The sequence below is a fragment of the Bactrocera tryoni genome, chromosome 5 (genome assembly GCF_016617805.1).
Source record: "Bactrocera tryoni isolate S06 chromosome 5, CSIRO_BtryS06_freeze2, whole genome shotgun sequence".
Lineage (NCBI taxonomy): Eukaryota > Metazoa > Arthropoda > Insecta > Diptera > Tephritidae > Bactrocera > Bactrocera tryoni.
Window position 1 is genome coordinate 7506560 of NC_052503.1, and position 15130 is coordinate 7521689.

General features: G+C 34.9%; 4 protein-coding genes across 6 annotated transcripts; 3 read left to right on the plus strand and 1 right to left on the minus strand.

Annotated features, from left to right (window-relative positions):
• The first annotated feature begins 964 nt into the window (after positions 1-964).
• On the plus strand, positions 965-3876 carry LOC120777876 (ubiquitin-conjugating enzyme E2 variant 2). The gene is made up of 4 exons (XM_040109435.1): positions 965-1367; positions 2616-2758; positions 2827-2952; positions 3034-3876. Exons 1-4 carry the CDS (start codon positions 1349-1351, stop codon positions 3172-3174), a joined length of 429 nt encoding a protein of 142 aa, XP_039965369.1. The 5' UTR covers positions 965-1348; the 3' UTR covers positions 3175-3876.
• A 690-nt stretch (positions 3877-4566) lies between these two features.
• LOC120778269 (cytochrome c1, heme protein, mitochondrial) lies at positions 4567-6699 on the minus strand. The gene is made up of 6 exons (XM_040110048.1): positions 6540-6699; positions 6073-6120; positions 5655-5803; positions 5463-5595; positions 5104-5397; positions 4567-5041 (listed from the first exon to the last, which is right to left on the minus strand). Exons 1-6 carry the CDS (start codon positions 6678-6680, stop codon positions 4814-4816), a joined length of 993 nt encoding a protein of 330 aa, XP_039965982.1. The 5' UTR covers positions 6681-6699; the 3' UTR covers positions 4567-4813.
• A 420-nt stretch (positions 6700-7119) lies between these two features.
• Positions 7120-8390, plus strand: LOC120778863 (protein nutcracker-like). The gene is made up of 2 exons (XM_040110896.1): positions 7120-7337; positions 7537-8390. The coding sequence occupies exons 1-2, from the start codon at positions 7175-7177 to the stop codon at positions 8388-8390; spliced, it is 1017 nt and encodes a 338-aa protein (XP_039966830.1). The 5' UTR covers positions 7120-7174.
• A 446-nt stretch (positions 8391-8836) lies between these two features.
• LOC120778864 (protein nutcracker-like) lies at positions 8837-10793 on the plus strand. 3 transcript variants are annotated; one of them, XM_040110899.1, is made up of 2 exons: positions 8837-9069; positions 9964-10793. In XM_040110899.1, exon 2 carries the CDS (start codon positions 9967-9969, stop codon positions 10681-10683), a length of 717 nt encoding a protein of 238 aa, XP_039966833.1. In that variant the 5' UTR covers positions 8837-9069; positions 9964-9966; the 3' UTR covers positions 10684-10793. The 3 variants fall into 3 exon arrangements, with proteins under 3 accessions (XP_039966833.1, XP_039966834.1, XP_039966832.1); XM_040110900.1 differs by lacking the exon at positions 8837-9069 and adding an exon at positions 9092-9180; XM_040110898.1 differs by lacking the exon at positions 8837-9069 and adding an exon at positions 9099-9172.
• Positions 10794-15130: the final 4337 nt, after the last annotated feature.

The following is a 15130-nucleotide window of genomic DNA, read 5'->3' on the forward strand; positions in this document are numbered from 1 at the left end:
ATATACTAAAAATATTGGGGAAATTTTCGAAATTTATTGGAGCATAAAAATGGAGAATTGCTTCGATCAAATTTTTAAACACGATACAAAAACAAAATTGCTATTAGACTGTGTGAGAGGATACCACAAATTTTCCATTGCTAAAGCAATTGTTTATTAGACAAACTTTTAAACTGGTATCCGGTGGAAACTTGTTTACTATGGTTTCAAAGCTAATACATATGTACGTAGCGTAAATGCTCTTAGCAACATCTTCTGTAAAGTAATTTTGTTTCTCTCATTGATGTTGAGATAATTCCGAAGCTAACACAATTTTTACATTTATTATCTATTAATTCATTCTACTTTTTTTTGTATTGAAATTTTTCATTATACAAAAGTTTTTTTTAAGATGTTCGAAACTACTTTTGTACTTTCGCAAAAACAGAAAATGTATTATTTAAACTAGACAAAGTAAATGCTCTCTGTAAGTTTATAAAAGAGCACATAAAATCGCACAAAAGAGTATTTAAATTAAGTAAAACTGATTTAGCATTATATATGTATAATCGATTTTAATTTCAGTTTGCAAATGTTTGGATTAATGTGCAGGGAAAACGGAAATAACTGACTAGTAGAAGCCACCGCAAGTAAAGATAAAGCAGTGAAAGATCCCTTTACAGTGTAGCCCAATTCAATTTTGGTTTAATTTCTTGAGTTTGTTTTATAAAAGATTTGGTATAGTATCGAGTTGGGAGCAGATTAATGCAAACAATACGTATAAATTTTGATTTATTAGATTTACAACCGTATAAGTACAAGAAGTACATATATATAACACTATTGTATAATTAATCGAATTAACACTGTGTTGTTGAATAATTGGTCATGGGTAATGGCACCATTCTTGTCTGACATTCAGTTTATTGCATAAACTTGGGATTGGCAACTCTATGAGTTGAAAATCCATTGTAATAGCATTTTTGTTTTAAAAACACTGCACGCATTGCTGATTTACCACTGAATCTTGTTAAAGTTATAGATTTACAGTGATAATTGAATTAAAGGGAATAATAGAATTGCTTTGGAAGATTCATTGGCATCATTTTTTGACATTGGACAATTGTTATTGTTGAGTATTTTGCGAAGGTGCTTCGAGTGTGAAGGAAATAGTTGTCTACAGAAATATTACACACCCGTAATTTATTCTTTTATTTGGCACAAGAGAAAGTGAGTAAGAGATATTCGCAAAGTGGTGCCACTTACGCGACATTGTTGAAAATATTCGACGACGACGAGAAGAAAAAAGTTAACGGCGAGCAAAAAAGTCAGAGCGAAGAAGGTGGAACAAAAATAGCAAAAGTCCACAATGGCGAGCACCGGTGTTGGTAAGAAAATTTTTCGTGGAAAAATTAAAAAAACGCGTATTATTGTGCATTAGAAGTATTTTAAAGTGATCTGTGTTGAAAATAAATTAATGTTTTTGGTTCAAAATGGAAATTTATTGAACCATTTCGAAAACATGTGACGTGCCATAGAGAACTGCGGAAGCTTTGCAAGTTTTTTTTTTTGTTGGATTTTTGATTTTTCACATCTCCACTCGCTGACAGCAATATGAAGTACAAAATGTTAAGCACTTGCAGTAGTTACACGGCTGCTATTAGTAAAGAAAATAATTTTAGCCAATTTTTTGGTGGAAGTTAGCACCTATTTCATCTATTTATATATAATGAATGTACTGAGACGATAACAAGCGTTTGATTCGCAGTAGGCAGAATTACCCATCTCTGAAATATATATGATGGATTAAAAATCAAGTATCGTAATACCATTAAATTAATTAATGTAATGTGAAATATCAACGAACCATAGATAACTTAAGCTCTTACAAATTTAAGCTGGAAGATTTAGATGTTTATTAGTCCTTTAAACACCATGACTTAACATTTTCACTACTTTTTCATAGTTTTTATTCTCTTAGTTTATCCAGTCTATTTCAAGTTGATATACAATAGTACTTTTGTTGCTGTTATTATTCCACCACTATACTCATTCTACATATTTAGGGCCTTATTTAATTAGATTAGGAACTGAAGGGTTCACATTTGGAGGAACACCTTTATAGTTTAATGTCATTCATTATAAGTGCGAAGCGCATAATACAATAAAAATCTCTCCAAGCGTTAATTATTTGTAAATATGTCTTTATGAACGCAAATTATGGGCACAAGTGACTCAATCGTAATTATTGATCTTATATTTTAAGCGTCTATCGTAATAACTGTAGTAATATATAAAAAGCTGAACTATTTTCTTACAAATAGTAACTTTGAACGTCCTGACGTGTTGCTCGGACAGTTGATTTTTAATAACCCCCATTACAACATCCCTCATTAATGACTCATTCACATTTGCGTGATCAACGCGTTTTTGAAAGTAGAATGTTCAATAATTAATAAATGCTGTTAATTATATATGCGTATTCCTTTCCATATGCAGAACATTTCCTAGAAAACTATTGAATTTATAATAGAAAACTATTAATTAATATAAATTTAAAATAGAAAATTGAACATGATTTTATTAGGGATATATCCTTCAGAAGAACTTTGTTAAAAGGACATTTTTGTTTTTAGTGGTTCCGCGAAATTTCCGCTTGCTGGAAGAGTTGGATCAAGGCCAGAAAGGCGTTGGAGATGGCACGATTTCATGGGGCCTCGAAAATGACGATGACATGACATTAACACACTGGATCGGCATGATAATTGGCCCTCCTAGAGTAAGACAAAATAGTTGGTGTAATTGGTCTGAATATTTAGTGTGCAATTTCGCCTTTTGTTTCCTCAGACACCCTATGAAAATAGAATGTATTCCCTAAAAATTGAATGCGGCGATAGATATCCTGATGAACCGCCCGCAATACGGTTTTTAACAAGAATTAATATAAACTGCATTAATCAGAGCAACGGTGTGGTAAGTTTATATATAGGAATGTTCATAAGACAAGCTTGAGTAACTGATGTTTTGCTGTTTTTTGTTTTGCTCGGAATTTAGGTTGACCATAGATTAGTACCCATGCTAGCCAGATGGAATCGGGAATACACTATAAAATCAATGCTCCAAGAAATACGTAGAATCATGACTTGCAAAGAGAATCTTAAATTGGCGCAACCACCAGAAGGCAGCGTTTTTTAGTTGATCACCTCAATTGTCGTCACTGACAATTCAGCAACAGCTGCCGCTACTGCCGTTGCCGCTGCTGATGCTGTCGCCCTGCAGTTGCTGTCATCAAAGTTGCCGAAAACCGAAGTCATAAATGTTCTACGTAAACGTCGTCGCCGTTGTATAAGTCGCCACCACTTGAACGTCTTCTCATCTGAGAACATGTTATTATTATTATTATTATCATTCTCTTAAATTTAATTAAACAAGTTGAACCGAAAATGGAACCATCAAAGAAATAAAGTAACGAAAATAGTAATAATAATAAGTGGAAGAAATTTAAACAAATCTAAAATATCTAAAACAAAAAAAAAACAACAAAAACAAAAAGAATAACAAGGCGAAACGTTGAGCAGTAGAAAGTAGGGGAAAAGAACTATAGTAGTAACGAAATATGCAAAGAAACATAGCAACTTACGAATTCATTAACACCATAAACACTAGTATCACACGCCTATAATACACACACGGCCGAGGAAAACAACTGCATAACATAATTAAGATTATAAACGCATTAAATATTTATTAATTAATGAAATATTAACTTGAACAATAGATACAGAGGAAAAGCGTAATATATTCAATGTGCTGCAAAGAAATTATGCAAAGTAAGGAAATGAAATAAAGTAGCGAACGATGTTAACATTCAAGCGCGCCAATCAGCGTGCATCTAAATGAAGCTTTTTAACATTGAAATCAAATAGCACCAGCAGTAAAGTACCATTCATGGTGCAACACTAAGAGCCGGCAATTTTCCGATAGTGCGGCAAAGCTGCTGCATATAAATTTGCTTTTATTTTAAGTTCTATTGATTCGCACTGAGGGGTTCTCTTAAGTATTGATTTCTTATAATTTGACGTTTCACGTTATAGACACTTTTTTTCAAATACGTTAAATTTTTTCTCTGCTTACAAAATTTAGATAGAATTTATTTCATTTCATTCTTATTTGTCTCCTTCTAGCCCATTTTACTCTGAATCGTGGGGGAAGTATAACACTCAGTTGAAGACTACTTAATGAAGCGTAAATTGAATGTAGAATAAATTACATTTCCATTCAGCTTCTAAAAGAAAATGTAAATTTCTTGATTATTTTCCTTAATTACTATAAATAAAATAATACTTAAAACGTAAATAAATGCATTAAAAACAATACCTAAAATAATTTCAAAAATTGTGTTTAATTGTTTGAAATTCGATTGAAAACTGTGAGGGAAGAGATTTAATTGCTGATGACCACGAAAACAACGACTTCTAATGAATAGGCAAATAGAACGTACTTTTCAACAGCCTATAATCCTCAAAACGGAACTCTACTTTTGTTCTATTGCATTTTTAGATACTCTCTATTCAATGATAACAAGTATTTTTCGTATATTTAGCATTTTATTTGTGGTTTTCATTCTTTAATAATTACGTTAAATGTAATCTTTAGTTTAAATTGTAACAATTTTCTAAGTTTCTTTGGGAGTTATGATTGCTGCCAATGATTTCTCCCTGCAGTGAAGTTTTGCGCTTTCTTCAGCTGTTGGCGGTGCTAGCTCGGCATATTTCGTTTACATAATTTTTCTGAAGTTTTAATGCTTAATTTTTTTTGGATTGTGTTTAGCAATCTATTTATCCTTGGGTGTAAAAACGATCTTTCTAGATTTCAAAGTTGACCACTTGTGTCTCTTGATATAGTATGCGATTACGCCCAAGAAAGCAAGAATTCCAAATGCCTTAATTGTAAGCTGCTTGCGATCGTCGTGTTCTGGCTCAGAAGTCCATTTAAGGAAGGTGGCCACGTCCTTGGCTAATTGACTCGTAGTTGGAGGTGTACCATCTGAGTACTCAATAACCTTGAAAGTAACAATAATTTATGACAAATGTGAAGAACGGTTTTGTTTTGCGATTTAGCTACCTCATTGTATAGCACTTGAGACATGGAAATAGCACCACCAGGGAAGTACGGGTTAAAGTACTGTCCATCACGCAACACTACACCAGCTGGAGCATCGTAATAACCGGTAAGCAACGAAAATACGTAATCTTCACCTCCTTTGCGAGCTGATACAATGTAGCTCAAGTCTGGTGGATAAGCACCGTTATTGGCAGCACGAGCAGCCTCTTCGTTCGGGTAAGGGGAGGGGAAATAATCAGAAAGTTTACCCGGACGAGTGTAGTAGTTTCCGGTATCATCGGGACCGTCTCTAACCTACATTTATAAAAAATAAGAAATATCTAAATTCAGATTTCATAATTTGTATATTAGTAATCTACCATTATTTCTTCAGCTTCTGCCTTTGCTTCCGCCTCAGTGTGAGAAACACCTACCAAGTTGCGGTAAGCAATATAGCGCATAGAGTGACAGGCAGAACAAACCTGCTTGTACACTTCGTAGCCACGGCGGATACTACAAAGAAAACATTGGAATATAGATAATTTGCGCACATAAAAATTTTACTTCCTCACCTTTGATGGTCCAGAGAGGAGATAATACCCCTATGACTCCATGGCATTGCTGGTGGATGTACTTCTGTGCCAGATGCTTCCACTGAGCTTTCCAGAGCAAACAGCAAAGCCCCTAAGCCTCCAGCGACGGCACCAACCGACGCGATGAGCTACACGTAAACAAAAGTTCTTATCATATAGGGAATTACGTAAGTAACAATTGCAAATCAAAGATTGTTTATTAGTAATAGAACTTGCAAATATTAGCTTTCAACTGTTGCAATGTATTACACATTGAGGTTATGTTTGCTGCTTCATTATGAAATATATTCAGAGTGAATACTTTTTGTGAGTAATATTTTAAAAACGATTTTCACCGATTGTAAAATGTATTCGTTTGGTAATAATCTGTCACTTGCAAAAACAGCAATACACAAACCTTTTTTTGTCCATTCGTCCATGCCTTGGCGGTAGACAGCTGTTTGGCCTGGAAATAACAAAAAAAAATCAATAATTAAATCTATAGTTCAACAATCTAAAACACAGTTCAAGTTTTGTTGCCTGTGGAATTCCTCAGAAACATATGAGCTAATACTATTTTATATGACACTCTATAATAGCCTCTATTCTGCCTTGTTATGTAAGCAACGCAAGAAAACCTTCCAGCCCCTATAAATGTAACATATATTTTGTGTGACACGAAATTCACAATTTTACAGTACTCAACAGAGTATGTATTTTGTTTTAAACATTTTAAAATACAATTTAAAATTTTACATAAATTCTGAAAATGCATAATTTTTGCTAACCAAGAGCTTTTTTAGAGAGTTTTCTCCCACACTTTGAACCGTTGCCTAACCAAATTTCACGTTTATTTCAAAATAATTGCATAAAGAGTTGAAGTACCTGTTGGAAACCAACTACTCCCGAAGTTCCTAATAATTTGGAGCCACAGATTCTTCCTAAATTCGCCGCCATCGTGGCTATTGGAGGTACAACACGACTTTTTGAAGGATGAAAGAAAATTCGGAACTGTCCAATTGACATACACACGCATTCACACAAACACTAAAAAGTTATCACACATACATATACTTCTCATGCGAGTATAGCAATTATATTCTTCGTCTGACATTCCGTTTTTCATTCACTACTTGTCATTTCTGCTTCTTGCCAATCGTACTTCGAATATAGCTCCCTTCACACAAAATTTTATTTGTGGACATTTGTTTACATTTACATATATATATAAGTGTTACATTATTAAATATGCTAAATGCATTTTCAGAGAATGCCCAATTTTTATACTCTTGCAAACTGTTGCTACGGAGTATACATAGTTCTTTTCTTATTTACTTGTTCGCCATCTTAATTTGGAAGCCACTTCTGTAACTTTTTTTTGATTTGATAGACATCTGACGGTCAACTGAAATTTGCTTATTTCATTATTTTGTTTTTTCTATTTTCTTTCGGAATAATGCTGCAAATTTAGTAAAATTTGAAGAAAATTCATGCATTGCTGCAATTCATGAAAGTGGCCAATGGAACGTCGAAATTTTTCGTGCAATAATTTTCAATGCTGTGCTCGCACAGATTGTTGGTTACGAATACGTGGCCCTGAATTGCCCTGCATATCAAGGTCTCTATTCATTGTTGGACAACCAGTACCACAATTGCAAGGGCCACCAACGTCTTCAAATTTAGGTATGTGATTAACGCATATTAACTCATTTAACAAGTCTTATTCCTTTTTGTGTCGGTTTGTTCAAAATATATTCGAAATCCAAAATGTGAAAATGCTCGTCCTTTAAAAAACGATTTCTGTTAAGTATTATTTTCCTATTTGTAAAAATCATTATTTTCCACAGTTCATCTCATTTACATCGTAATATTTTCCTTCCAGCATTTCGATATACAAGACCTACAGAAATTATTCAGGAAGATATAAATTTGAAACAATTACTTCTTTCGGATACCACAATACAATGCTCTCCTCTTCATCTGCGCCAGTTACTAAGGCTCTATAAAATTGATGTTCTCTCTCCAGCGCATATTCTATTTTTGCTTGTTTACCTTATTGCATTGGAGTGTGGTTTTGTGCCGAGACATCTATTTAAGAAATTTTGCCGTGTGCTTTCGACAATTCCACCTTTCCTTACCTATCACTCAAAAAATGTATTGTTTCTAAGTAGGGAAAAGCCGATATATCAGTTTAAGAGCCCTCACGAGACATATTTTTCCATTGAGCTTCGTGTACTAAATCGAAATGTAAAGCATAGCTCTCTTAACTCAATACTTACGGCTCTTGTGAGTGGGGATTATCTACTTGTGACTTTAACGCCGACTACAACTACTTTGCGGGGCTTTAGTTCTTGTTTGTCAATTAACCGTTATATTATATCACATTTAACATTGCGTGAACCGATATCGCGATATTTTAGAAATCTTGATCAATTAACGGTAAAACTGCGGGACGAAGTTTTTATACCAGTTCGCAATGAGCAATTAGCATATTTGGGGGCGAGTCCTTATCCTTCAATTAATGGTCTGCCAGTGGAGAGTCGTGAGTTCCTCTACGGATATCTAAATGAAACAGATTTGAAAAATTTGTCTCAAATGTCGAAACAATTTTATGCAGAAATTGAAAAGAGAAACATGGAGAGCTACAAAGAGGGCATCCACAATGGACCTAACGAACAGACCGATTTCGAAGAAAGCGTTTTGGAAAAACATAACAGTAAAAACATATTTGTTTGATGAAGTTTTTATGAAAAGAGCTGCAAATTAAAATAATTGGCTGTTTTAGTAAATCTTCAATTTTGAATATATATCGATATTATGATATACTATTTAAATAACTGTAAAATAAAATTATATTGTGGACTACAATCTTATACTACAAGTTCAAAATCGTTTACATATGGTTTCTAGGTATGTTTTAGAGATCATCTTGGCATATCGCCCTTAAAAGTATCTTGAATAGATTTATATTTGTGTATAATATTTGTGTATATAGAAACTTGTATGGCAAATACTGAAATCGTATTTCGAAATTCGAATATGAAACAGTAAGTTCGAATAATAATTGGATTGGCAACCCAATCGCGCTTGAATTGTCAAACGTATTCCTTGATTGTCAACTTAGCACAGCTGAGTTCATTTGGAAACTATGTATATGAAATAATCATTATAATATAATTCTATTTATTGGGTTACGACCATTTTTCAATGCGAATGAAAAAATATCTAAAGCCAATTGGTCTAACTTAGGGTTACAACTAAGAATTACTTTTAGAGAAAATTCGTTTAGCACATTTTTAGTACAAAATTGTGAAATAGTTGACAAGTGAAAAAGTGTAAAGTGGCAGCGCTTTTTTGTAGGGCAGTACATCCATAGAATGTTCATTAATTCGGGAAAAACATTTCATGAGTAAAGGTAAACACTTCGTAACACAATTTCATTAAGGTTTCAAAACAGTTCATTAGCAGCATAAAAGCCTAAAATTAGGGTGACCACAATGATTAAAATCATGTGGAAAGTAAGAAGGTGAATGCGTCATAATGTGGCTAATATGCATTTGTGAATATAGCTTTAATACTGTTTGGGAATTAGTATTTTATATGTAAATAATAGTTTAATACACACTATAAATGTTTATGCATATGTGTGCATTAATATATGTATATGCTTTGTGCGTTTCTAACAATAGGAAATTGGCTAAGTCATTTGCTATCATTCTTGATTTTCCATGTGAGGAATACAAAATGTTTCCTATTACAATGTACACACATACATACTTATGTACATGCAAACATACATGTACATCTGTATATACATACATACATATATCCATAACATCATATGGTCGATCGCTGAGGGAATTCACGATTGGTTCAAATTCCTCTGCGTTCACAATAGAGCTCATTCACCAATCTCGGCATTACTACCGTGCATATATATTTACATACATATATTATCCCTCAAATACAATTTAAAAATATTTGAAAATATTTGTTATCATTAATCAAAGCTGTACTCAGACCACTTTCATAAATTAATCCCATCATATAACGATAAATTAAGGTTCAATAGCTTATAGCGGAAATTAAATAAACAAACGGTTGAATGGAGATCATTAGTTCTATTTTAGGTTGATGGGAGATGCTTATATAAGCAAAATAGGTATGAGCTTCTGCAGCTTTTCATTTTCTATAGGCACGTTTTTCTAAATATAAAAAATTAGTAAAATCTTCAAATTTATAATATAAAAATAATGTAGAAGACGCACACAAAAATAAAAATAATTTCTATTTTATAATATAATTACAGAAAATGGAAGGGAACGAGCACGATGACGCGAAAAAATCATTGCTGGAGAGTTTGAACGATCTTTATAAGCTATCTGAAAATAAAGTACTGTCTCAGGCGCATTGCTTATTTATGACCATCTACGTTATTGCCCTGCAAACGGGATTTATACCGCAAAGTTTTATTGTTAATCGACTAAAGGGTTTAGTGCCCCTTGACTCTTGGTCCACAAGTCATAAAAGCAATGTGAAAATCTGTTGTAGCCAACCGCCATCGTATCATCGCGATTCCCCGCATGAAACTTATTTTTCAGAAAATTTTATTTCAGCTTTAAAATCCGAGGAGGAGAATAAATTGAAATCTCAATTAATCGCATTAGTCACGGGTGACTTTATGATGCTTACCTTGTCGCCACATCCATCGACAAACTTGCTGGGGCGCAGCAGTTGTCTGTCCATCGGACGTTACGTTATAGATCAGTCGGAAGGTAAAACCAACCTAGACAGCTGTTATCAAAAGTTAGATCAGTTGCAAAATCAACTGCGCAATGAATTATTTGTGCCGATGCGCGTGGATCAGCTGACCCTGTTAGGCGCCTTTCCATTGCCAAGTTTTATGGGAATTCCGCGAGAGCTTCGCATCGAAATCTACAAGCATTTAAACTCTAAGGAACTGCACAAGCTCAAGCGGGTTAGTAAAGAAATCCTCTTGGAAATAAAAACATTTAGAAATAAAATTTAAACTGGCGAATTTTGAAACATTCAAAGTACAAGTGATAGAAAGTAACTGTAATACAATATTCAATTCTTTTACAATAAAAATTTGTTAAATATAGAGCGGAAATATTTAAATTTTTTATACTTTTATTTGTGGTATATGCACATATGCATACATACATTTATGGGATAAGTATACATATGTATAACATATGCAGGCAAAATTCCACTTCACATTGTGTTCTCTGAGCTCTTAATTATGAAGAGTTGTTTTTTGATTAAAATTTGAACATAACCTTCTTTAGTGAAATATGTTACATGGTCTACTAGAGTCAAAAGCTCTGCCGTGGCAGTGTTGCTGCGCTTCTGTGAATGTTTACACAAATACAAGCGCATGTGTTATCATTCAACCTTCATTAAAACACATCTGGGCAATAAAATGTGATATCCTTATCATCAGCGCCGTTACCGATTTGTGATAATGCTTTCGGTTTCTTGCAGTTTGTGTCACAATTTCCGGCCAAAGTCATCGTGACGAGAGTGTGTGTGCGAGCGCAATTTTAAGAGCGAGCGAGCGAGCTTTTCTGAGAAAGCGCTGTAAATTGTTGAGAGCCAATGCCAACAATAACAATTCGCATTGGCGTATTTGTGTGTTAGCGAAAGTTCATTCACCCATACATTAGTCCCACTTATCTGATTCTGTTTGGTCTCATTAGTGCAACTCTGTTCCCTATATTTTGAATGTCAGTTCTCGAATGAGGACCCCTTTGTAATTTTACACGCTGTTTGCAGCACCAGAAACCATATAGTCGTTATTATTGGTTTTGTGCGATTTAAACGTTCTGTTTGTATGTAGATAGTGGGAGCACATGGTTTTCTAGATGGACTTTGTAATTTTTGCAGACGTAAAAATGATACTCAACTGGATTTCTGATTAATTAAAAGATTTTGTTTGGCGATGAAGCCCATATCTGGCTTAATGGGTATGTAAATTGCCGCATTTGTGACGAAGAGCAATCTAAAGAGATTCAAGGCCTGCCATTTTCTCCAGACAAAACAACGATATGGTGTGGTTTTTAGACCGGTGGAAACATCGGTCCATATTTCTTCAAAAATGATTTCGATGAGAACGTAACCGACAATGGCGACCATTATCGCGGCATAATAACCGACTATTTGATGCCTGTAATGGAAGATCGCGAACTCGGCTACATTTGGTTTCAACAAGACGGCGCCACTTCCCATACATCGCATCAATTCATGGATTTATCGAGAGAACACTTCGGTGAGCAGATAATTTCAAGGTTTGAGCCGGTCGATTGGTCACCAAGATCGCGTGATATCACACCGTTAAACTTTTTCCTGTGGGAATATGTAAAATCTAGAGGCTATGCGGACAATTCCGCTTCGATTCTGGCCTAGGAGCAAAACATCACGCGTGCTATTCGCCAGTTTCCAGTCGAATTTCGAACGAGTTGTCGAAAATTGGACGCAACGGATGGATCATATGAGACGTAACCGCGGCTAACATTATAAAGAGAAAATCTTCAAAAAATAAATGTCAAAGAATGTTCTTTCAAATGATAATAACCATTTCCATTGAATTTGAAGTTTCCGTGTTTTTTCGAAAACGTGCAAATGGATCGCGCTTTAATATTCGGTTAGCCGGATAGGTTTCTGCTCAATAGTTTTAATATATTCCACTTGCTGTAATTGATAAAGCTTTCTGAGAGTTTTGATATATAATGATTCCTTTATCCCGATTAGAAGTATTGGAGCGAAAATCAGCGTTGCATTGGGAAGGTGGAAAACAACCGAAAGTTGAATGTGCAAATGGATATAATAGATTCTTAGACCAAATTCCATTAACGACGATACAAGGCAAAGCTCTACTGAAGTGTGGAAATATGCCACATCCAACCGAAATGGTTGCGTGGCATAAATTGATTAACTCTTACCAAACGAAATGGGTCAAACGAAATAAAATAAGAAATTTAAATGCTTAAATAAAATATGCTAATTTTGTACGAGCTTCCATACATGCATACATACAAACTTATATATGTATAGAATGCAAATGTAGTGTTTTCAATACAAATTTACCTACATTTGAACATAATCAAAGAGGGTCCTCCGAGACTTTTACAATAGGTACCAAAATGAAACAATACACTATATGCTCCAATGAAACGAAAGCTTTGCAGCGCATACATTACTACTCTCTTGCTCTTACTCTCGAATTGCCTCCACCACTACCGGATGTGAATGGCGGCGAGCTTTTGCCGACCGCTGCCGACAAAATTGGAGCAACATCACCGTGAAACGAGTGTTTGGCTTTGCGAGTGGCCGAGCCAATCGCTTACAACTCTCGCCAAGCACGAGCACACACACACACACAGCCACACGAACCGATGCATGAAGTTGCGTTTAAGGATACAGCATCCTGACGATTGTGTGAATGACATCAATTCATTCAAATCAGTTTCGTTTCGTTAGCGCCAGAGCGAAGTTTGGTAAGCGGACGGGCCATACGGTTAATATGATAGGATAGTGCGACCACCAAGCGAATCCTGTGGTACACATTGTACATGTGTGTGAAGAATGTGTGTGCGCTCGCTTGTTTACTTTGAAAGCGTTGAAGAAAGTGAAATTAGTGAAATGGTGAAACATAAATATCAAAAGCCATCGACCTTATCCCACTAAAGTGTTAACAAAAAAAAATATTTGCGCAAAATTTCTACGGCTGAGCTTTTATGAGCCTTTTAATGTGGTGCCATTGTCAGCTGTTGTTCTAACGGTGTAATGTTATGGCAAATATTTGAAAAGTATACGTTTGCTGTTTTTCGCAGGCACCAATTCAGTGTATGTGCTTAAGTATGTGTGTGTGTGCACAAGTGCGTAAAAAGTGGAGTATCAATATTTGAAATAAAAAATACAAAATATTTTTACATATGTACATATATACATATGTATGTACCGAAATGTGTATATACAAAAAGAAATTGTACATAAATTCGTATATATGAAAGTTGGCGCAGTGCCGTTAATTATATTAATTTGAGTGAACATGCCTATATGCATATAAACATACATACATACATAGAGTGAGCGAAAATTTCAATATTTAGTTACCCATATTTCGAAATGTTGTATTCTAAATTGTCGCTTTAATTCAATACAGTTTAAGAATTTCGATTCAAAAATATTTAAAAAATGCTTCAAAGATACAAAAAGTAGCGTGGAACGTGTGCACGCGCAACACTGTTAGTGATGATTAGAAAGATTTGTCTATAAGATTCGTTTCATTATATCGTCGTACATACATACAGACTTATGTACATATGTATATGCCCTTATTTCATATACATATATATGTATATCCCATTGCAAACTCGTTGCTAACTACTTCTAAACGGTTTCTTCGCCAGTGATCTAGACAAAGCTTGAGAGTAAAGAAAACAATATTTACGTTGACCATCAAAGCTTTCTTGCATGGGCACCTCACCTCTTTACAGTTTTGACGATCTATGTCACCATCTTATCCCTACATTTAGGGGCGGATCCAGAGCAGAATTTTCGTGGGGGAACTATAAAATTTTGTACTTACAACTCAAAGTACTTTTCTTCGCAGAATGTCACTTATGATGAAAGTAATGTATTGTTTTGAACTTTTGTGGGGGAGGGGGCAACTATTCGCAGTTACCCCCCCGTGGATCCGCCCCTGCCTACATTGAAAGCTGTAACTTTTCTAGCAATCATCTTTGGTACACTATTAACTGCGCGATCTGAGCCCAGTCACATAACCACTGTTCGTTCTGTTAGAAGAGCTCTGGTAGCCCTTTTTAAGCTAGTAATTTAGGAGCATTTTTGAAAGCCATTTTAGCATATCCAAACAGTTCCTGACCGACCTCAATCTGAGTCGCCAAGAAGCGAGCATTTAGTTTATTTCACTAGAGTTGTCTCAAAAGTACCCACTTATGTCTAAAACTAGCGCATAACTCAGTCTAAGATTCTACCAATTACTCCCAGTTCTCTCTTTACTTTATTCCCGTTTTATTCAACAGATACCCATTGGAGGTATGAGAGAGGCATAGAAAAATTACTTTTCGGTATTTATTAAAAAAAAAAATGTAGAACATCGTCAGCAACATTTACAGTTATTCAGTTCCTAAAATACTACCGAAAATGTGAATGAAGAACTGCAGTTGTTTTGGAAAGTCGCTACCGTCACCCAACTCTTCGTGGCATCGGTTTTGAAATAAAAAGTGCCGAAGTTTTTCTACTCGCGCGAGCAAGTTTTTGGCTAACTGCAGTTGGGGCTGCTGCTGACGATTAAAGTGAAGAATCAAATCGAGCAAAGTGCAAAGAGTTTTTGTGCGTTCGTGCAAGTTTGGCGCGAAATATTTGGTGTTGTTCGGTGCTCGGCTATTAATTTAGTAATTTTAATTGGATAAGTTTAACGACACGCGTGT